We start from the raw sequence: 23227 nt of genomic DNA on the forward strand, positions 1-23227 counted from the left end.
AGCAACTCACTGACCACATTTCAGTGAGTTGCTGTGTCTCATCGTTGTGGTGTTATAGCGTTGTTTTTAGGATAATTCCATTAAAGAACTTCAAGGTAGCTTTTAGGGTGACATCACAGCAGTGTGTGCTGCGTAACGAGACACAGAAAAGCATATAAGCATTCAGCAATGTTAAAATAAACGTTTTAACCGGTAAGGAGTTGGATCCATTTTTCTGTTTGATAACACAAAAAAAGTTTTTGTTTTATACTGTATCTGTCCTCGGGTCATCTGTTGCTTTAGTAGGAACTCTGCAGGGCAGCAGTTTAGCTCAGGCGGTAGAGCAGGTCGTTCAACAACCTAAGCTTCCCACTTTCCCCAGCTAGCTGTCGCCCCCCGAGTGCAGCTAGTCTGCAATTTCCCCATTGTGGGATAAATAAAGTGTCAATTATTATTATTACTCTGTTTACGTCAGCTACAGTGGCCATTTTGATTCAGTTGGTTCAGTTGCAAAGTGTGATTGGAAACAAACCAAGACCACCTCGAAAGATGGGTCTGAGAGCGGTTCCTGGTCCCGGACCAGGGTTTGCTCGGGTGTATTCAGACTAGTCATTTGTACCAGATTATTAGGGGAAATGGACTCTGGTGACAAAGGTGTATTCAGACTGGACACATTTCTGTCTCTAGTTGTTTTGCTCTGCCTTCGTAATCCCTGACCAATGAGTGAAGAAATTTTCATTGACATGGTTTTGTTTACTACCTGTGGTTCAAATCAAGAGAGGCTGCTTCCCTGCACTTTGAATACAGACCAAGTGCAAGGTTCAGAGCTCAATGCAGACCAAATTATGCCGACTTGGTCCGGAACAAACGCTTTTCCCAGTCTGAATACACCCTTAAACATTAGGGCTATCAACGATTAGTCGATGACATTGACTTATCAACTAAAAGAAATCGTCAAAGCTGGTATTGCAGACGTATTGTTTTTTTTGTCAATTTGAATGATTATAGTAACAAACCAGCCACAAAGTCATCAGGATCGCAAAGCACAACAGGAACTTTAGGAGGCGGTATTGCCTTTCCTCAAGCACAGAAGAAGACATACATTTACACTATCCATGTGTGGTTTGTTCAAGAACACGCTCCACACGGTTTTTATGAATGTGCATACAGCTGGTGCTGGACACACTGGATCAGTGCCACAAATGCAGGTAGCGACAGGGAGAAGATTTGTCTTCTTTTGCGTATTAACTGTTTAATAGCGTTTCTTCCGCCATCTACAATAGGAAGAGGCTCGGTGTGCAAAGTCAAAGCGGTGCAAATCCTGCAAATCTGGCTCCAGACCTTTTGTTTTCACAGCTCTGTTACTATAAATGTCCGTCTTGGGGTCATATTAATCCGACCAGGCACAAACTGCAATTATTAATATCTCCTCCGTGATCATGTTTACAATGGTTATTTTGAAGCGGACGCCACCCACACTTCACCATCAGATCTGAGTCCCTGACTGGTCACAATGTCACTGCGTTGCTGCGATTTAGCGTGAAAAAGTTCAACCGGTTGTACTGTCAGCGCGCAATCAATGCACACCTGATTTGTAAGGAGAGCTCGTGACCGGACTTAAAAACCTGCGTAGCAACGCACGATCATAGGTGTTCCGGATGCAGATGCCCAAAATTCTGGTCTGAACCATTGACTGTAAACTGGGAGGAGCCAGCGCACACCAGAGATGGCTGCAACACTGAATGCGCATACACACCAGCTGCGTCGACTCGTGTTCAAGCTGCCACTTTCAATGAAAAGTCTATGCAAATCCGCAAACACTAGAATTTTGGGCTGCCGCGTCTGGAACGCATGTGATTGTGCGTCGCTACGCGCTGAAAGTTCAACGGGTCATAACACATAATCGCAACAATGTGGCACTGTGACCTATAGGGGACTACCACCTCAGTCACTTTTGCAAACTAATGGAAGTAAAATTATTGCAGAACATTTTATTGTAAGTAAAACCCATGTTCATAAAATTATCTTTTGCTTACTTTTTCTATGGGAATTTTAGACAATGATTTTGTGCAGGGATCAGGAACTCTGTCGCTTACGAGCCAATTATAGCTTTTTGCGTGCTAGCATAGAGCGTACATGGGACCTTACATTTTTTATCTTTCGTCTTTTAAGGTGAAATTTAAATTTATGAACTATACATGTAAAATCTCATTTCTGTTAACGCATTATGCGCTGAGCATTAGCAGTACCATACATGACTCAAACCTCCACGGACTGAGTGCCAGCTCTATCACCTTTTGTGAAATAAAATTTCCCATCGCTTTAGATAAAAAATAATCATTGACTAATTGAAAAACAATCGTTGACTAATCATCTACTGAAACAATCATTAGTGACAGCCCTATTGTAAAAGTTTGAGAGTAATTTCTGAATGACAATAACTAATAAAAATCGACTAACAGGATTGTGCAATTGCTGAATTAGGTTTTCTGCTTTGTTCAGGTTGTGTTTGTTTTGACATTAAAGACCCATTCCAATAAAAATTGTGTTTTTGTTGTTTTTAACATGTTCTTGGGCTTTTTTTTTCTCATGATGGAGGACATGTAAAAAGAAAAGATTACCATTGCATTTTAGAGTATTTCTTTATTCCAATTGCTGTGAATTAGGAGCAAATGAAAAAATGATGTTTGAAAAAGCTGTAGCTGTGACATACATGTGCTTCAGCTCCTTGCTCCACTCTATTCTGATGCATCTGATTGTAGATGACTAGATCAACGAACGTCTTCATTTTCCTGGTCCAAGCTGGCTAAAACTGTACGACGGGATAGCTCCAATACTGCTTGCCATTTTCTTTTCTTTTTTGCCCTGGTTAGGTTAGTTTGGGATTGTGAGGAGCTGTAAGCTAGTAGGAGACAATGTTTACTTAGGGATAAGTAGGGATGTGGCTTACTCTGCGCCAAAAGTACTGTCCTAATTTAACTTTCTAATAAACTACTGCCACTCTGTAGAAACTTAAAAAAACAACAGGTTTTAATTTTGGCTAAAAACCGCATGATCATAATCAAAAAACCATGGGGACGCTTTTACAATATAAAAAAAACTTTATTGAAGTTGGACTTTTAACTATTATAGAATAGTTTTACCTAATAAATTAGAAGTGATTTTTTTAATTCCCTTTGTTAAATCCTTTTGTCACACTTGCAGGAATGCCATTCATCTTGGCTTCAATTCTGCAAGCCATCATTTCCTCACAAAATGAGTGTCTCATCTTCCTCAACACAGTTGGTAAAGTCAATTTTTCTGCCTTTTATTACAGAAAATTATATATTAAAAAAACAAGTAAATGAGAAACTACAGACATGTGGAAGAGTGGAGCTTTTGATGCAGGAGTGTGTGAGAGAGATTTTGGATGTTTGTTTGTTTTTTTTTCTTGTTTCTATCCCAGTCCAACAAGCCAGGCTTCTGTGGACTCCCTCTGTGTGCCCGACTTCACTGGATTTAGCAGAAGAAGCACAACTTATTGGATTATGGAGTCCACCGTCAATGCTCATATCGCTGAGGGCTGTGTGTGTGTCTGTGTGTGGGTGGATGGGTAGCCTTTAAATCAAAGTGTAGATGTTCAACTCTGATGTATCTACCTTTTTCCTGTGTAGCATTCCTTTATGGAGGCCCACTTTTTATGTCCTGAAGTTGGAAGTTCAAGGCTTCCAGGCTTCTCATGTTGGATTTAAAGCGTGTTTATTGTGTCAGTGTGTGTCGGAAGACATGTTTGCACGCACTGTTTGCTGATGTTCTCCCAGTTAATGATACAATGATACAATAAGTGTACACGTGTAGACACATTTTTCAGATCTGCATTGTACTGAGACACAGTTTTTTTGTGTGTGTTTGTCCCTAATCTTTGTAGTAAAATCCAATTAAACTGATGATTCTCCCCATTTTTGACCTCCCTCTGTCCTTTCTGTCTCCTTTTCTATTTATGCCATCTTTCAGTGTTGATGTATGTTTTAAATCATCATGGTAGCTGAAGGATATTGAGTAACAGTGCTTTTTGTGGTGAGTCATTTATTAAAGTAAAACATTTAGGAATTCTGGAGGAAGCTTTGCATGCTGTTTAACGTGCAGCACAGAGAAGGGATGCAGGTCAGGAGCCTCTGAAAATGTGCCGTCCTTGGAGAGAGGTCTCAAAGTAGGACACGAGTACTTTCCAGTTGGATTGAAAGGGATGCACAGACTATTATCCTCCAGGCCACTGAGAAAAGGGGGGGGTCAGGTATTGGTACCAAATGTTCTATCATGCCGGGCGTTCTAATGCTACTCCTCAAGGTTTCCTTCTTTAAATAACACGTGGATGTCTGACAGGCTCTTTGGCATTGAACCTCCATGAGTCATATTGTGTTATTTTTCAAGGGTTTTGCTGCTGACAAGTCCAGACTTTCTCTCACCTCTCCCCTCCCTGCTTTGGCCACTTGCTCACAGCCCCCGCTCTGCTGTATGCGTGCAATTTGGACATCTGTCAGGGTGGTTTGTTTTCAGTCCCATGGAGTGATTAAGCCACCTTTGCCAGATTTGGGAAGACATAAGCGGACTGGGGCAAATCTTGGAGGTGCCTAAAGCCATCAACAGTTTCATCTAGCAGGCTTAGAAGGATAATTAAGGCCGCATTAAGTGAGGAAAGGGGTGCTCAGATGCAACAAGTTTTGAGCATTTAGGTCATTTGTCACGCATGTAGGCAGCACTCTTGTTCTAATCTCTCCTGCTCTGCCAATGCTGGTCTTATTGAGTGTCCCAGTGATGTCTATTTGATCCCACCCTGTCTTGTCACAGTCTGTTCAGCTCTGCGCCCTCTGCCAGAAACACCTCCTGCACCAGAGGGGAGTGAGGGAAGCGGCACAATTAACCACCTGCTGGGAAAGCAACCACCTTGCAACCTGACACACTAATTAAACCCTGAGATCTGCAGGGTTGTTCATGAACATCTTTGCAATGCAGGTTTTTGGGTGTGGTGCTGGTCAGGCGGATCCGGTGCACAGCTTGCAAAAGCACAGCATACATCACAGGAGGGCAGGGGAGCAGCTCTGATTTGTAATTTGCTTTCTGAACATGCACCATACTGAGCACTACTAATTTGTTCATACTCTTAATGAACATTATTGGCGAGATCCCATTAACCCAGCACTTAAGTTTTTTAATGGCTAACGTCACGCTCAGCGCTCACATCACACTGCACAGGCTGCTGTAATCAATACTGTAGAATTCCATCTGACTTCATTCACTCTCCCTTTTCATTTCTGGATCATCACAGACAAATTCTGTACTTTTAAACTGATTGCACAAACAACCGCTCACTTGAGAAAATTAGACTCCAAATCAAAACTATTCCTTTTCGTAAATCATAAATGAACATTGTAAGATATTTCAGAATCGGAAGTTCAAGGCTTTTGAGACTCATCTGACAGGTTTAATCACCGAAATCAAAACAAAGGCTGGGAGTAGCACTAGCATTTTTTTGCATTTGTTGAAAACAAATCTACATAGTTCTCTTTGGTGTGTCCTCTGGCCCTGATCAACAACAATAGGTGAGCATTTCTTTGTTAGGAAAACATGTCAAAAAGGGGATGGGGCAAACAGCTTGAAGGCTCTTTCAGACACATAGGAAAGATATTCATCCATTTTCCTAACCTGCTATATCCCTTTTGGGGTCACAGGGTTGCTAGAGCCTGTCCCAGCTGCTTTTTGGCAAAGGTGGAGTATACCCTGGACTGGAATTCTTTCACAAGGCACATAATCACTCCCACACGCACACCTTAGCACACTTGAGGAACCAATTAACCATGTTTTTGGACTGTGGGAGGAAGCCTGAGTGCCCCTAAGAAAACATGCAAACTCTACACAGAAAGGTCACAGCAGGGATTCAGACTAGGGCTTTCTCACTGTTAGGCTAGAGCGCTAACCACTGCCCCACCATAAATATATATTTAATGAAATAAAATAAAATAAAATAAAATAAATCTTAATAATCTTAAAGGTTTTATTCATAGTTTTGTAGAGGAGATCTCAGAAAACAACCATCTATTATGTGGAGCCGGAACAACACACACCAAAGTGGGGCATGCGTTGTCATTGATTCACTCCAGGTAAAACATCAATAAAGTTGCTGAACAATTCAATGTTTCATTATTTCTGCTTTACAGCTGATTTTATCATTAAAAACTGCCCAAAAATGACCCTTCTATTAGCTGAATTCAAGTTTTTTTTATCATCACTTTAATTAATTGGGGATAAAAATGAAAATGTAAATATTTTCTTGATGGTAAAAAAAGGTCGACGACACATTCTAGAGGCGTGGCCACAAACTGAACTCTGATCAGAGAAGGTGTGGCCATAGTTCCTTCTGCTTACTTACAAACCAGAACAGTGACCGGCCACCCAGGAAACACAGTTGCTTGGAATTGTTTTTCCGGTAAGTTTAATTTATCTATTTTTTTCTTTAAAGTAAACTTAGTGGTGGGCTGATTTTCTTGGTAGTTCTTTTTTTTTCCTTGATGGACATTTTGTTTTTCTTCTGTGAGTCATTTTAGGCCTCAGTAGATCAGACAAAATAACAAATGAAAAGCTGTTTTATTCTGAATTGTGTGCTAAAGTGAGAGATTTCACTCTGACAAAAACCCAATAGACATTCTGTAATTTTTTTAAATGAACACATTGTGCTCTCAAGGTTGTGATGAAGCTTTCATCGACAAGCCTGCGGCCGAAGGTGGCTGTGTTGTTCCTGGTCTTAATCCAGCAGAGGACAGGTGAGTGTCGTCTCTGTGAATGTTGTTTATGAAATAGGGGAAACAAAATGTTTTGTTCTCTTCCTTTTTCCAACGGGCAATGACATCACTGACCAGGCCAAGGGAATAGTGAACTCTCTGTCAAAGAACAGGGGTTTTATGGGGGATTTGTTTATGAGTTGCATCAAAGTCAACACAGACAATCAGACAGGTGAATCGCATTTCAGACATGTGGTAAAACCTGTACGGACGAGCTGTGTGGGTGTCATACTTTGCATGTCATTCTTTTACGATACCTGAGTACTAAGTTGTTATGTTTAACTCCAAGAGTCTCCAAACTGTCTATTTTCATCTACAAACACCATAAATCAGAAATCAAAAGCTCAAAGCTAGCAAAGAGAACAACAGCTCATTTTGGTGTTTCTAAAATGTTTCCCAGCAGCAAAACCCACATGTTTTTTTTTTTAATGAAAGAATCAGCTGTTAATTCCTGGCTGTTGTGAAACTTGATTGATTCCTAAAGTTGTAATTTAGGCCCCTCCTTTTCCAGTATTACAGGACAATGACGTCCTGACTGAGCTTCTAAAAGTGGGTGCAGGATTTAAATATTTTCAGCTCTTTGTATGAAGCTTAGCGAGGGAGCTCATTGTGAAGCATGGAAAAAACATCTTCATGACAGCAGTGTTCTGCCCAGGGGGGTTTTCACAGTGTAAGCATTAGACTGACTAATTTCAGATTTATTTATTTATTTACCTTTTCATCATCTCTGCCTTATACACAATTTTATTTGAAAAAGAAGCTGTTTGTTGCTGTGTTACTGAGTTTTAAAGCTGATCTGAAGATGCTGTCAGAAAAGCTGTCTGCATGTGTGTCACAGCCAACTACTTCTTTCATGTTTGCTCATCTGCTTTGGTCTTTTTATTTATTTTTTACTCCAGAATAAAATTAAGATGTTACCCACAATTTTTTTTTTTTTTTTTTTAAGAAACATCTCTTTTATTTTTTGTATTTAGTCTAAAAACACTTTCAATCTCCAGTTTAACTTGAGAAGCCAATTAGTATCACATCAGCTCTTTGCCTGACTCTACTTTGGAGCACAGGCCCAAAGCCTCCATGCCATTAAGTGGAAAGAAATATTAATGAAATTCAGAGAAAAATTAGTTTCCTTCTGTCTTTCTTTTTGTCTCTTGAATACATGGTAGGCTCAGTTGCTATCAAAATCTGTAAAAGATGCATTTTTCTGACTGAATTTTTCTTAAAATAACAGAAGCAATGACGATAACTTCATCTGGACCACAAACTATTCAAAAGCCAGCGGGTGACACGGTCCAACTGGGTTGCACCTACACTCCTGCTGCACAAGACGTGGGAGAGCTGGATATTGAGTGGAGTAATGTTAGCCCGGATATGACACAGAAGGACAAACTGGTTAGTTATTTTGTACATTTTGTTAACAACAATAAGATTTTTCCTTTTGTCTTTGTCAATAATTACTTTGATTTGCACAACAGATTTTGTCATACTCAACGGGCGAGATTCACTACCATGACATCAACTCGGACAGAATCAAATTCACTGCAACTCCAACGCAGGGGGACGCTTCCATCTCCATCTCCCGTGTCACGGACTCAGACACAGGAACCTACCAGTGCAAAGTCAAAAAGGCACCTGGCGTGGACATGAGAAAAGTAACCCTGGTGGTGATGGGTGAGGACAAATCTCCTTTTCACAGGTTTTACCTGTTTCTTGCCTCAACTCTCTGGTTCCACTTTTAAAAGTTGCCCTCATTTAGGAAATGAATGTGAAACATTCCTGGCTAATGAGCCAGTGTGTGAATGTGTGTGTGCATGGGTGAATGGGACTGTGACTGTAAAGCGCTTTGGGCCTTCGCAAGAAGGTAGAAAAGCGATAAATAAGTATACACCATTTACCATTTAACATGCGCTCACACTTTATTGAGACACGCCAACAACAAATCTTTCAAAACAGCTGCAGATAAAACAAAACAGGGTTAGACTATCGACTTTAAAAAAAGACCTATTTTGTGGAATCTGTAAAGAAAATATTTGCTTAAAAAATAATTTAGGAGGCCAAAGATATTATTTATCTCAGCTGTGTGTTCATGCCATATGCCAAGAGGGCAGGCATCTGCTCTGTTCTTACAGAATGAACAAATGCCATAGTTGTTTTGCAGCACAAACTTCCTGAAACCAGTTTCATTTTGCACAACACTCATTCCAAACATACCAGTGACTCAACAACAAAGTATCTCAGACAAAAATAAAGATTATATGGGTGTGTTGAACTGCACTGGTTTCTGGTGACAATCAGAAGAAAACCAGTTGGATCATTCACAAAACGGTCCAGTTTCCACACTTCAAACACATTACATTTTACATTTCAATAATCCAATATTTAAATAAGCTGCCCCTCATGATGACTCAGTGCTGAGTGTCTGCAATCTTTGTCACACAAATTCACTTTTTAAAAATCTGATGGGCAACTTAATGTTGAGACTAACAAAGATGAGACCTGAGGACTTTCCAGTTTATGTGACATTTAAGAAACCAGATGATTAGGTTGTAACCTGGTTACTTGAGTGCGAGTACAAAGAAGCTCAGCCTTCAACTGAAATGAGTGCTGAGACCTTGAGAATGCTGTGCAAGAAACAAAGACCTGCAGGTAGCAATAAGTTGAAAAGGTAGGAAGGAAAAGCTAGAATTCTTTCAGAACTATGTAAGCCTGACATAGTTTCACTGGAATCAAAGTTAGCCAAAACAGGCTCTGGCTTCTCATCAATAAGGCGTGTTTGTGTTTCCTCACGCATGAAGAGATTTTATCTGGTTTTTTTTCCCCCATTATTGGTTGCATTTACCATTTTTTTCTTCTATCATATATGATGAGTCAAGTTATTGAAATGGAAGTTATGGTTTCTTTCTTAACCAAAAATCCAATGTCTTAGTTCCCCCATCAGTACCAAAGTGTTGGGTTGAAGGCAGTGAGGAAAAGGGTGGAACTGTTTCTCTGCGCTGTAAATCTATGAAGGGATCCAATCCTCTCAGTTACACGTGGAAACGAGAGACCGGAGGTGCAATGCCAACCACAGCAACCCAAGGTACGTGCTTCATTCAACCTGTGCTCATCTGAGCTTTCGTCTCTGAGGTGTTCTCAGTCATCTTCTCCAGACCCACAGACAGGAGAGCTTCTGTTTAAGAACCACACCGACGGCAACACAGGGAGATATGTGTGTGAGGCAAAGAATGCAGTCGGTCAACAGCAGTGCACCTACTCACTGAAGGCATACAACCGTAAGTCTGACATGTTACTATTGGAAAAACAAACAGACAAGTTTTTTTAGTTTGTTTCTGTGTGTGATGTTTTGTTTATGCTATTTTACAAAACCCGCCAGAGACTTGCTGAAGCAGGGTGTAGGTACACATGTTTGATGGTCACATGCGCCATGTCCTGTCTTTCAGCTACCGATAAAGTGGGTGTCATAGTGGGTGCGGTGTTCGGTGCTCTGCTGCTGCTGCTTCTCCTGCTGTTTCTCATCTGGGTCCTGATCTGCTGCTGCCAAAAGAAGCGCTACCAGAAAGAGGCTGCAAATGAAATTAGGTATTGCATCAGAGTCGGAGACTATTTCATGCCCGGAGGGAGGGGAATCTCAGGATGTCCAACTAAAACTTTTTTTTTTCATTCATTTTAGGGAGGATGTCCCAGCCCCAGAGAGCAGACCCACCAGCAGACACTCCAGCTTCCACTCGGTGATGGGATACCGCAGTCATCCTGGGTTGCAATACAGCCTCGTGGCAAGCCCCCAGCCCCCTGGCAGTGAACTTGGCATCCCCTCCAGAGGAAACAGTGATGGGCCAGCTGATACGAGCAACAGGCCTGCTCACCTTCACTACGACCCTCAATATGGATACGCTGTGTGAACCCAGACATTAAACTCCACCTGTCAAGTGTAGGAAGAGTGACTCAAAGTGCAATACTAAATTTAACTGCAGAACAATGGAATGCTGGTGTTGCTATGGCTCTCACAGGGTTGTCTCACTTTTGTAAACGCTACAATCGTCTCACATCATTTATGTTAAAACTGTGTGTAATTTGTAGATAAAAAAAAAAACATTTTTTAAATCCTTTTTCTTTTTCTATTTTTTTCCAAAATGAGAATGTAGCATTTTATTCTTTTTAATATAAATATCTACAGGTATGCAAGAAAATTAAAAAACATTTGATCAGGTATGAAAAGTTATTGGATTTTTTGAAGTCTGAACAGACAAATCACAAGAAAATAATAGTCTGAAACACATCTACTTTTGAAAGTAGAATGAGCTTGCACAACGCATTGGTTTTGTGTTGACACAGAAAGTTAAGTGCTCGTACCGTCGGCACGGTCAAAAGGTTCTAAACTACCTAATTAGAAATGGTAATTTATGGGGAAATGATAGAGACGTGCAAAGCACTTATTTTGGTGTGTGGATGCTGTTTCTAACCGTGAGCTATGAAGAAAAAAAATTTAGCATCGTCTTTGTCCATCTGTTCCTGACTCCCATTTCTTTTGGAGAACAAAAAAAAACAAGTTAGCCTTTTTGTGCATTCCTCTTGTTTTTTGCAACTGTTAAGTAAAACAAATTTCAAGCTGAACAAAAAGAGTGCCTGCAGCCTCATCTCTCCAAAAAAAAAAAAAAAATCCACTGCAAAGCCTTGATTCTACCTTCAGCCTCAATGTGTTGAATTAATAAGAGGAGCCAAGAATGGTGTGTGTTAGTGGGCTGTCAGCAAAAAGATCTTCCCCGGGTCCCCTTAAGAACACGAGCCATCTCTACTCCAATATGTAGAACCAGTTTCTTTTTTTTCTTTTTGTGCCATTTGTACCCTCACCCCGTTTCCGCCCACACAGATGACTTTGTCACTTCTTTGCTTCACATTTAGACATAGTGACCCAGGGCATGTACATTTTAAACATCTATCTGTTTGCTCAAATTAAATGTTTCATCAAGTGCACATCCTCTAGGCCTTTTTATTTGCACAAATTAGTGCGTCCTGTGATAGAGATGCATAACCCAGGGAAAGAGATGAAGCAACCTACTGCAAATATTATTCTTGCAGCCTTGTTCTAAAACCACATAATCTTTTTTGCTATTAAAAAACAAATTGAAGAGCAAAGATCTTGACAAGTTGTCAGAGTAATTTTTTTACATCGAGACACAATGGGTGTAAAAGGGGCTATTTCTTTTAGGTAAAACTATTTTAATCTGGCCTTTAAAAGATGCACAAAGTGATATTCTGGAGAAAGGTTGTCAACAAAAGATAAGATTAAAAAATAGAGCAGATTGCAATGTTTTGCAAAAAAAAAAAAAGATTTAAAAAATGAAATGGCAGCTGCATTGTATCTACTTTTTAAACTTCAAAGTGATGCTGCAGCCCAGAATGCAAGAGGGGTTTAAGAATAAAGATGTGTTTAAAGTCTGTCCAAAAAGTTTGCCCTACCTCTTGCAAAAACTGCAGAAACAAGCCTTTGTATGACCTCAGTTCTTGAAGGTGAGCTTGAGCGGATTTACTTTGCTTATCAGGTAAATAGGTGGTCTGGTGTTTGCAAATTTTGTGGTGCTGCTGGCGGAAAAGTGATTTGCAAGCAGCTTGGAATGGCTGAGCTGTCACGCTGCCCTGAGAGACGAACAGTAAAGTCTCATCCTGCCCGACCTGTGTCAATGCAAATACTGTTCTACCACTACCTGTGGTTTGGTTTGATGCAAATTGAATGCTAACATATAAATCCCTGTGAGAGACCTCTTGAACGCAAGGGTTTCCCTCATCTTGTGCATAATGCACACAGCTCCATGTCGTGATTAATTGTTAACAGAGCAAAAAAACTTGTGAATTGAGCACATCGGAGGAGCCAGGAGCCAGAGAGGATAAGCAGAGACCTTGTGTTGGATTCAGAGGGATAAAAAGCTTCATCAGATGGGAAAGAGGCTTCATTTGAGGTATAAATGGAAGCCTGCACAGATCATTGGAATCTTATTTAAGTTTGGTTTTGCATCTGCTTTATGTTGCTCAAACGCTAAATGTGTGACTCTTTCCTGCAGGCTCCTCTGACAGTGTGACGGATTCTCTCATCTGGTTTGGAGCGCATGCAGAACATTTTACCTGCTTGTCATCTCTGAACAGAAAAAAACGACAGATGCATTAAACCCAGCAGTTCCGATTGCACATCTGCAGAGGGTTAGGATTATTACAAACATGTTCGGATTGAGCAAATTGACAGTTTGGGTTTTTACAGGTTTGGTGGCTGTGCTAACCATCTTCTTCAACTCTTACATCTTTCTCGTGAGTCTGTGGCGTCAAAAAGACAAAAAGCAGAGAAGCCCAAGTGATGTCATCATCATAGCTCTGTCAGTATCTAATACAATTTATCAGCTGGTGTCCTACATCTGGATGACCATGGATATAATAGATGTTAGGTGCCGTATTGACCAGATGTTCTACACCATTCTGCTGCTGGTCATCATGAGTTTAAAGTTCACCATCTTATGGGACACCAGCTTCCTTGCCTTCTACTATAGCACCAAATTGGTCAGCACGCCAAATCACTGCTACACACAGATCAACACTGCCATCCTCAAGCATGTGACTCTAGTAGTTTGTCTCATCGCTCTGACGGGCCTGGCCACCTGCATCCCAGTGCTCTTCGTGTTCCACCCCAACAACCAAACCGCTGTGAATAAGGATTGTGGGATTTTAATGCCCGATTCCACAGCTGGAGAAATTTACAACATCACTTTTTTGCTCCTTTCGGATGTCCTGCCGGGGCTGATCATGCTGAAGTGCTGCGTCTCAATCTCCTTCCATCTGGGCATGCATCTCCACCGCATGAAAGCCAGCACCAATGGCGCACACCCCCCAAAGCTTGACAGTCAAATGAGGGTAATCCAGATGGCTCTGTCTCTGGTCATCAACTTCCTCATCTTTCTCATGGCTGATCTGTACGTGAACTACCAGATCGTTGTGAACAATGACAGCTTAGTAGGGATCGCAATTTTGGACATGTCAACTTTTGCTGCTGTTACAGCTGCAGTGCTCATCTATGGAAAGAAGACTCTTTGGAAAGCTCTGATCCATGAGATTAACAGCTGTTTGGATGAGTATCCATGTTTGTTCTTCCTAAAATTGCGAGAAAAAAAGGCAGAGGCACCCAAAACTCCTGAAAAAGACATGTGAAAAGTTCTTTGATTGTCTGGAGAGGGTTTTTCTTTTGCAATCAGCTATTTGAAAGCTATTCAAAAATTTGAATAACTTTTTCCTTCATCTTTCCTGTAAAAGCAAAAAAAAACATAGTAATGTTGTCTTCAAGAATAGCTTTAGTTTGCTGGACCTGTGAGGTATTCAGGCTGCAAGCTTGCTAATGGCAGAAAAGGTAGATGCTCAAAGCAGCGAGGTGACTGGCGTGTAATGCAAATCACAGCCATATCAAACCGCACCTGATGAATATTAATATTTTAGCGGTACAAATAATAGACAGGCCCACAAAATGTATCTCCAAGCATGGTTGCATGGACATGATGTAAGTCAGTGCCCATCTAAAATGTTAAAAAATACATGCAACTGCAGTGAGAGCCCAGGGTTTATTAATAAAACAAGATGCCACACGCAACCTGACTTCTTCTTTTCTCTCATGCCTGAGCGGTTGAGGCTTTTCTTCAGCCAGGTCTGACACATGCTAAACTAAGGACCACATTGACTCGCTCCTGGTTGGGGCGATGCCAAACACTTGTACTTTCTGAGCAACCTCAGTAGAGGACAGCGTTCCTGCACTCCACACCTCAAAGGTGTCGTTGTGGGGGTGTCCAACAGTGCATGTCATTGTGAAACTGGGCATCCCTTTAGAAAGCACTCGTGCTCTTCTCTGAGAAAATGAAAAGAAATAAATAAACAAAATGAATTACAGCAGACTTCTTTCTGACACTACATTAAGTTCACACCCTCTGGCACCACCTAGTGAGGTTCAAAGCAGACACAATAATGCAGCTAATTCCAATGCATACAGACACTTGGGATCCCTCCAGCGCTTAAGTGGAAAGGGCACTTTTTTTTCTCCTTTGATGCAGGGGAAATTAAGTCGTGCCAGGCCCTGGACCTCCATCACTGCCATCTTCCTCAGACTACTGGAGGGAATTCAACATGATGGGGCAACCATGTCTCTGTGTGATAAAATGTCGGCAAATATGAATGACATGAGCATTATTCATTTACAATTTAGTTTAAAATGTGTTAGGCAACAGAGCAAGTTTTACAGCGCAAACACTATAAAGTTTGTTTTAATTTCACCTACACAAATTTACTCCAAAAATGGAACTACAACCTCTTTAAATATCCACTCTGAAAATTGTGTTTTGATATGTTCTTATGGCATCTTTCTAATTATGGAGGAAATACAGTATGTAAAGAAAAACTCAGCTTAAAATTGCATTTGTGAGTATTTCTTTATTGAAGTTTTATTTGTGACTTAGAAAATAATGGCTGGATAAACTACAGGAAACCTGGGTTCAATACCCAGGGCTTGCACAAAGCTGATGCCTATCTGGGTCTCCCTGTGCCCTAAAAATACAGGGTGGTGCCAGGAAGGGCATCCAGCGTAAAAACTCTCTGCCAAACCTCCTGTGCCAATCGGTAAAAGCGGATTTGCTTTGGCAACCCCTAACAGAATAAACCGAAAGGTGAACATTTGTGACCTAGAAAATACTCCGGGAGGGCCACAAGCTTCCTGTTCCAAGCTCTCAGGAACCGAAGGGGAAGGGGGGAGGGGGTTGCTCTGTTCCAATGGTCCAACTTTTTTTTTGTTTAAATACTTCTTAAAAAGCTAACCTTTAGATGAGAAACTAACAAAAAGCCTTTTTTTGTTAGAAATGGCATTATCAATTCATTTCAGAAAATTCTTCGAAGATAGATTCAAACTGAAAATTTTTTATAAATCACAGCTGCATTGTTTTTACATCCAGTAACAAAAATGATTATTTTTTTGTATTTGATCTTGCAGATATAACTTCTCGTTGTAATGTTTTTAAAGTTGTTTTTTCAAAGATTTCTGTTTGTTTCATAAGGTTATTGATCTTTAAAGCCACAAAGCAAACGACAAGTAAACCTATCTGCTGGTTTAATTGTAAAGTTAGTGTGACTTTTTTTATTAAAATGATTTTGCAAGTGGCTTACTTTGATGCATTGATGGTAACAAGATGCAAACTTACTTAATCTAGAAACAAGATGTATTTTTCAAAAATGTAACAGAAATTAAACAGTTTTGATTATTTTGTGAATTTCATCAGTCCTTTGATAGAAAAAAAACGTATTCAGGTAGATTTGAACTTCTCTTTCAGAACTTGTTTTAAGTTCATCTGATGCAGGTTGCTTTGAAAAAGTCTATTCTGCTGTGGAGAAGCAGCTTTGTGGGCTGCAGGGAGGGCAACACTTTCCACAGACCACAGAATATGAGTGCAGAGACTCACACAGCTCAAAAATGGTCGATGTTTCTGTGAGAGCAGTGCCTATAAGGGACTGGTGCCTCTTTTCTTTAATTTTCATGGATTGCTTGGTGTTGAATAAAGGTCTTCCACCCTCCTCACAGTCAAATCCACAACATGTTTCATTTGCTAACAATCCACAGCTGTTTCTGCTTCAGTCAATGAACCCACATGGTTTTGTTAGGTCATTGTGATTGTTATTATTATTATTATTGTTATTAGTAGTAGTAGTAGTATTTAAAATTTATTTATTATGAATCTAATTTGATAATAATTTCAATAACAATTGTAATTATAATTTTTAATAATTTAATATTCTTAATAATTTAATATGAATGTCATTTGTTATGTCCTTTTTTGATGTTATATAGATTATTTCTGAATGTCGTTTTTTGCTGCCACAGATATATGAAATTTCCCCATTGTGGGATTAATAGAGTCATCATCTATCTATCTATATGTGACATCATCTTGCTGACATCTAATGCTTCACCGTTAGGCATTAGTTGGTTTTTGTCATGGTGATTATTATTCAAAAGTGTTTGAGTTTCAGTGACCAGTCCTTGTTCTGCATTTGGGTCCTTTTTCTGACATTTAAAAATTAACTCTGGATTTAGAAATACTTAATTTTTATTATTTTATGGTTCATCATTTGTACATTTTTACTCAACAGTGTTCTGCAATGCAGACTTTCAACTCCCTCCAAAGATTTTCTATTTTCTACTGATTTTCTACTGGCTAGGCCACTTCAGGACCTTGAAATGCTTCTTACGAAGCCACTCCTTTGTTACCCGAGCTGTGTGTTTGGGATCGTTGACATGTTGAAAAAGCCAGACATGTTTCATCTTCAATGCCCTCCCTTGCTGATGGAAGGATGTTTTCTCTCAGAATCTGATGATACATGCTCCCATTCATTCTTTCCTTTACACAGATCAGTCATCCTGGTCCCTTTGCTGAAAAAAAGCCTCAAAGCATGATGTTTCCACCCCCATGCTTTGCAGTAGGTATGGTGTTCTTTGGATGTAACTCAGCCTTCTTTCTCCTCCAAACAGAACAATTAAAGTTTTTACCAAAAAGTTATGTCTTGGTTTCATCTAACCATAGGGCATTCTCACAATCCTATTCTGAATCATCCAAATGTTCTTTACCAAACTTTAGACAAGCCTGCACATGTACTGGCTTTAGCAGGGGAAATTGAGTCCCTGGCAGCGTTGTGCTGGTACTGATAGCACCCTTTGTTATTTTGGTCCCAGCTCTTCGCAGGTCATTCACTAGGTTTCCCCGTGTGGTTCTGAGATTTTTACTCAACGTTCCTGGGATCATTTTGACCCCACGAGGTGAGATCTTGCGAGGAGCCCCAGATGGACGGAGATTATCAGGTGTCTTGTATGTCTTCCACTTCCTAATCATTGTTCCCACAGATTCCTTTACACCAAGCTGTTATACGTATTGCAGATTCAGTCTTCCCAGCCTGGCGCAGGTCAACAATTTTGTTTCTGGTGTCCTTAGACAGCTCTTTGGGCTTGGCCACAGTGGAGTTGGGAGTGTGACTGAGGTTGTGGACAGGTGTCTTTTATATAGATAATGAGTTCAAACAGGTGCCACGAGTGGAGGACAGAGGATCCTCTCACAGAATAAGTTACAGGTCTGTGAGAGCCAGAAATCTTGCTTGTTTGTAGGTGACCAAATACTTATTTTCCATCATAAGTTGCATTTAAATTCTTAAAAAATCCGATGATTTGATTTTCTAGATTTTTTTTCTCATTTTGCCCCCTACAGTTGAGGTATACCAACGATGATAATTACAGGCCTCTCATCTTTTTTCATGGGAGAGCTTGCACAATTGGTTGCTAAATAAAAACATTTTTGCCCCACTGTAAGTCATTTATGTCAAGCACTTGTGTTCTACACAGAGATATATCACTGGACAAAGGGAGTGTGACATCATCCGTAGAAAATTCCTTACCATGGGCTCCTGCGAAATGAAGCCAATTCAGTTGCAATATTTGCCATTTGCCATTGGGAACCAGTCAACAGTGGTTGGTCCAAGTTGGACTAAGTCATGTTTCTAGGGTAACTACTATAACCAATCATGAGTGAGCTTGTTTGAAGTTTACATCCCTTCCACTGAAGCAGCTCAGGAGAATCTGTCAAATGTTCGGGGTGGCAGGCCAGCAGGCACCACATGCTTTACTGAGGCATCTGAGTGGTCAGTTTATAACCTGAATAACTTGGAATTTAAAATAAATATCATCAAAAAATTAGAATTAGCAAGATGGGAAAACGGTATCAGAACAACAATGGTTATTCAGACCAATAGAATGACTGAGTAATAGCTGTTTATTTCTCTATAGAATTTTACTTCTTGGAGCCAGCAGGTACTTCCTGTTTGGAACGTGAGGGGGGAGAGGTCAGTATGTCCAGTGATAAACACTGTAAATGGTTCAACAGCATGTTAATAAAAGGTGCTCTTCAAATAAAGTGACTGATAGTCTCAGTTATCTGTCAGGATCACAATAGGAATCTTTAGTGCAATTGTGGGTATAAAAAGAATGCCTTAATCATTTTGACTACTATTATAAATAGATTAAATTTAATCATTTTTATGGAATATAAGTACAAGTCTGAAAGTATGACTCTTGATAGATGTGTAAAAAACTGAATGTAAAGTCTTGTTTCGGAAAACACTGCAAAGTGCAGCTTAGCTGTACTGTAACTTTTGGATGTGCGAGTTGAGAAGCTAAAGGTTAGTCAGTTGAAACAAGGCTGGAAAGACATCTCTGATGCAAATGCGGTGAACAATACCGTAAAGATTTAACGTTCTCTCCAAGTCAGGATGAAGTCGTAAAGACAGTACATTGTAGAAACGGTTTCCATGGAGATGTTCCTGAGGATCTAGCTACATTTGGCAGTTACAACACCCCTGTCCTCGGATGAGTGAGCATCACTACAATTGTTAACCGCTCCAAGACTTTTATGCAAAGTGACGTCCCACAGTTCCAGACTGGACTGGAGCGAACAGGCCGTTAACGACCCAGGTTATCCTAGCCAACCAGACTCCATCGCACAGCCACCGGAGACATGTTTTGAAGACCTCCCTGCTGATGGCCTCCACACATAAGGAGTCCATCAGCTTGTGAGCTGCAGCTTGAACATTATCTAATATTTATCTAAATAAAATTTGAAGTGAATTTCCAGCTTAAGATGCTTTGAGCTTGAATGTGTGATTTTTCACGCTGGAAGCATCATAATGAATAGCCTGTGTGTGCACAGAGGGAAATGTATGTTATTAAGATCACAGATGAGTAATGGAGAAGACACCTTACAAAAACAGTCAGCCATCAAGAGATGAGACTTGGCTGGCATTTCAAATATGCTTTTATTTTGATTCAGTCAAGAAGAATTTGTTCATTACAAGAAGATACATCTCTTGAGGCAAAGACTATTTTACACATTTTGTACAATGATGTGTAAAACACTTCACATAAAAAAATATAGCATAAAACCGGGCATCTCAATATTGGCAATGCTAATCATGTTTAAAAACACTATGCATGTGCAGATGAAGCTCTGTTAAGATAGTTCATTGTTTCTTTAAAGAGATAATCAGTGGTGCGAGTGCAGCAAAATCGCTTTGTATTAAAAATGTCTGTAAAATATCTGCTAAAAAAGGCTCAGATATCAAACAGAATTAAAGAAAAGAAGAAAAACAGCTTTAAAAAAAACAGATTATTAAAAGATCTGAACTTTTCAAAGATCAGAGAAGTGTTTTTGCCGTTACAGAGGTCCAGCCTAACATGTACAAAAAACTATCCTTTTTTATGGTCTTGAAACCAAACTCCTGTGCTTTTGCATCGGATTTTTTTCTGGATCCCAAAGCAGCAATTTGGCAAAAAGGCTGTTCTAGTTAATATAACAGACATCTTAGATCATTTTAAATTTGGTATGTAGGAAGCAAAGGGTTCCTGACAATAAGCAATGTTGTTCCAACATTTATCAACAGCTTAGCTATAAATTAACCTTCTCTAACTTGATTTTGCACAGATTACACAAGATGCAAATAATACAGGGTTTACAACTAATAATGGCAGATTAAAGCAAACCTGTTGGGCTGATGTGGTGGTTGTTGGCCACATCTACTAAAGACCATCCATACTTCCACTAGGAAATAGGATGTAGTGTATTTTTTGGAGCGTTATGGGATAAAAAAAAATAGGACAAATGCAGAAAAATGCATCACATTCAAAATGCCATCCAGTGTCTCTGCAAACCTCACGGCTTAGGAAAACTGCTTTGGTCATCTCACTGCAAAACACAGTCGGTGTGCACGAACTAAACATTTACATTCTGTACATTGTATTCCCTGCTCTTAATCAAGTTTTTGAACGGCAGCTTTTTCTGATCATACATACCAGCAATGAGGAAGAACAAGTTTTCCAGTGTCATTCCAATCCACGCACACATAAAAAGAAAATATCATTTCGCACAACTCTTTCATGTCTTTTCCCTGGCACTTAATATAAATAAACCATACAGACTTATCATGAAGCAACAGCTGCTTGGCTTCCCTAAAAAGCGCATGCACCACATCCAAGACTGTACCGAAAATGTGCCCCAAATCATACACCTATTTCTCCTAAACAATACAGTAACCATGCAAATGTTTTTGCTTTTTTTAACAGCTCAAAATTTGAGAAAGAGGAGACTGCCAGGAACGACATGACCTGCATCAGATTGTAGCAGCAGAAAACGTTGAATCCGCCCCACGTTCCCAATATTAGCACCCTACTGTGGCGTTTCCACAAAGCCGAAAAAATATGAAACAGCCAAATCAGAGCGCTGCTGAAATTTTTATAGGCCTTTAAAGGTTTAGGTGTCACCTTGCTGTGAAGGGCTCTCCTATGAGGGGAGCATTGACTTTCTAGTCTTGGGAGGCGGCGGTGGAGGTTTGCTCTCAGTTTTCGTTGGTAAAGGAGGTGTGAACTGCAGGAAAGGAGAGAGTTTGTGTCAGGACTTGGAATATAAAAAGAGAATATTTTACATTTATTTGCTATTAAATATGCATTAGTGAGGGGCTGATATTTTATCTGCGCAGATGTACCTCTGAAGACAATCCTGGGTTGTCAATCTCATGCGGGTGTTTCTTGGGAGGCATTGGTGGGGGGGTCCCTGGGGCGTCAATAGTATTGGCATTGTTGTCACTGAGAAGTGATGAGTAACCTAGCACAGGAGCAAGGAAAGAAAGGCCTTTCAGACCACATGCATTTGTGGATTATTGCAGGAGCTGATTAAGAATGTTCTTACACAAGTACAAAGACATTCCCTCATTTTATGTGTAAAAGACAGAAAAGTTAAAGGAAAAAAAGTAGAAGAAAAGAGAACATGAGTGGATGCAGGTTGGAGTTTGTGATGCATACTGGAGCTGCGCGGCGTGTGTGGAGTGTTAGGAGAGGCGGGGAGTGGGCTCAGTGGGTTAGAAAGGCTGAGCTGCGAGCCCTGGAACAAGGAGAGGGTGAGGCGTCTGTCTCCAAACTGTAAACTTTTGGGCCTCTGTTGCTTCTCTGGAGGAGTCTGCAGCAAAAGCAGAAAACAGATTGCCTGTACTTTCAAAAGAAATGGCACAAAGCATCCACTATCTTCACAAAAGCTAACCTGATACAGAAATAAAAGGTTCCATGAGGAGATGCAGCATGGCTTATTCAAACTAAATCCCCTTCATGATGCATCCCTAAGCACACTATAGTTAATTACTTTTTAAAATGTATTTACACAAAGTGAATTTTAATCACATACAACCCTTTTGATTGTAACTCTAAGAACACAACCTTTGTCAGTCACAGACTATTCCTAAAATAGCTTTAGTGAACCTGCAGGGAAATTTCATGGTTATCAGACGCAAAGACAAAAATAATGACGATAAATACCTGGAAGCAGCAAGAAAGAATTTTTGATTTGTATTTATTCTGCAGGTTCATGGTAACTGTAAAGTTAAATTTGCTTTCTTGTCTGGTTAGTGCATTAATTCATTATCGAAGCTTAGAGACGGTTTTATTTGTTGTTGTTTTTCCTGCGCAACAAAAGAAAGCTACATGTTTAGAACATTCTGCTTCATGATATCATGTATTAGGCTTTGATTTTTGCTCATGTTCAGGAACAGGTACTATTCAATAATGTATAAATCTGCAGTCTGATCGGGAAGACATTCACAGTATTAAACCTTTTCATGACAATTTGTTAGGTAGGAGCAAGAGAACATTTCTGTGTTATTTGTGAAAAAAGATTTTAATGCTTTAATCTTTTGTATATTTTTTTATTCTGTCATCTCCTCATTTTTTTTAATAACTGAGATCAGCATTATTGTCCAAAAGCGGTTTCGCTTTTGATTTGTAAATAAGATAAATAATGTTAATGTTTCTTAGAATGTGTTTAAGATTTACAGCAATTTTCTGAGTGAAATTGGCTACAGCGAAAAATGAAAAAGACTCTGCTAGTTCTAGTCTTGACAAAAAATGTGATCCTTGCTTCCTCCAACAGAAAAGAACTCTTAAGCATTTTCAATTTTCATTTCTCTTCCTAAAGTTGAGTCCCAGCTTTCTAATTGCGATAAAAAACAAATAAAAAATATATTCTCTTTCTGTAAAATTTAAGCAATAGAGTACCCTAAAAAGGGACTTTCAAGGACTGAGGGATCTGAACCCAAACAGAACTCATCATGCACAAACAAAAAATAAATAAATTGTTTGCATAAGGCCATACCTCGTCTGTGTCTGACTTTCTCTCTACTATGACCTGGGATTTGCTCACGCTCCACTCCTTCCTGTTCTTTCTAGCAATTCTGTTGTCGTCCTCAGTGCGGGACAGAACGGACGCCCTTCGATCGCTGGGATGGGACAACAAGGAACTGTGTGTGAATATTAAGAGTCAGTTTGCATTAAGAAGACACAGTGTTCT

The 23227-nt window shown here is 39.9% G+C and overlaps 3 protein-coding genes across 7 annotated transcripts in view; 2 read left to right on the forward strand and 1 right to left on the reverse strand.

Moving 5' to 3' along the window:
* The first annotated feature begins 6308 nt into the window (after positions 1 to 6308).
* vsig8b (V-set and immunoglobulin domain containing 8b) lies at positions 6309 to 11929 on the forward strand. The gene is made up of 8 exons (XM_004072545.5): positions 6309 to 6442; positions 6698 to 6776; positions 8023 to 8183; positions 8267 to 8462; positions 9718 to 9870; positions 9941 to 10063; positions 10232 to 10370; positions 10462 to 11929. The coding sequence occupies exons 2-8, from the start codon at positions 6704 to 6706 to the stop codon at positions 10688 to 10690; spliced, it is 1074 nt and encodes a 357-aa protein (XP_004072593.1). The 5' UTR covers positions 6309 to 6442; positions 6698 to 6703; the 3' UTR covers positions 10691 to 11929.
* A 935-nt stretch (positions 11930 to 12864) lies between these two features.
* Positions 12865 to 13979, forward strand: tas2r202 (taste receptor, type 2, member 202). The gene has a single exon (XM_023958656.2). It carries the CDS (start codon positions 13002 to 13004, stop codon positions 13977 to 13979), a length of 978 nt encoding a protein of 325 aa, XP_023814424.1. The 5' UTR covers positions 12865 to 13001.
* A 5657-nt stretch (positions 13980 to 19636) lies between these two features.
* Positions 19637 to 23227, reverse strand: part of dock5 (dedicator of cytokinesis 5) — a 58695-nt gene continuing 55104 nt past the window's right edge. For 2 of the 5 annotated variants that reach the window (XM_078952198.1, XM_011479451.4), the window contains exons 48-51: positions 23033 to 23156; positions 21694 to 21847; positions 21378 to 21496; positions 19637 to 21259 (exon numbers count right to left, since the gene is read on the reverse strand). In XM_078952198.1, coding sequence (XP_078808324.1) covers positions 21176 to 21259; positions 21378 to 21496; positions 21694 to 21847; positions 23033 to 23156 — 481 coding nt within the window. In that variant the 3' untranslated portion in view covers positions 19637 to 21175. Of the gene's footprint in view, positions 21260 to 21377; positions 21497 to 21693; positions 21848 to 23032; positions 23178 to 23227 lie in introns of all 5 variants that reach the window. The other 3 variants (XM_011479452.4, XM_011479450.4, XM_078952197.1) reach the window with 2 other exon arrangements.

Source organism: Oryzias latipes, chromosome 9 (genome assembly GCF_053564925.1).
Source record: "Oryzias latipes strain Hd-rR chromosome 9, Olatipes_Hd-rR_3.1".
NCBI lineage: Eukaryota > Metazoa > Chordata > Actinopteri > Beloniformes > Adrianichthyidae > Oryzias > Oryzias latipes.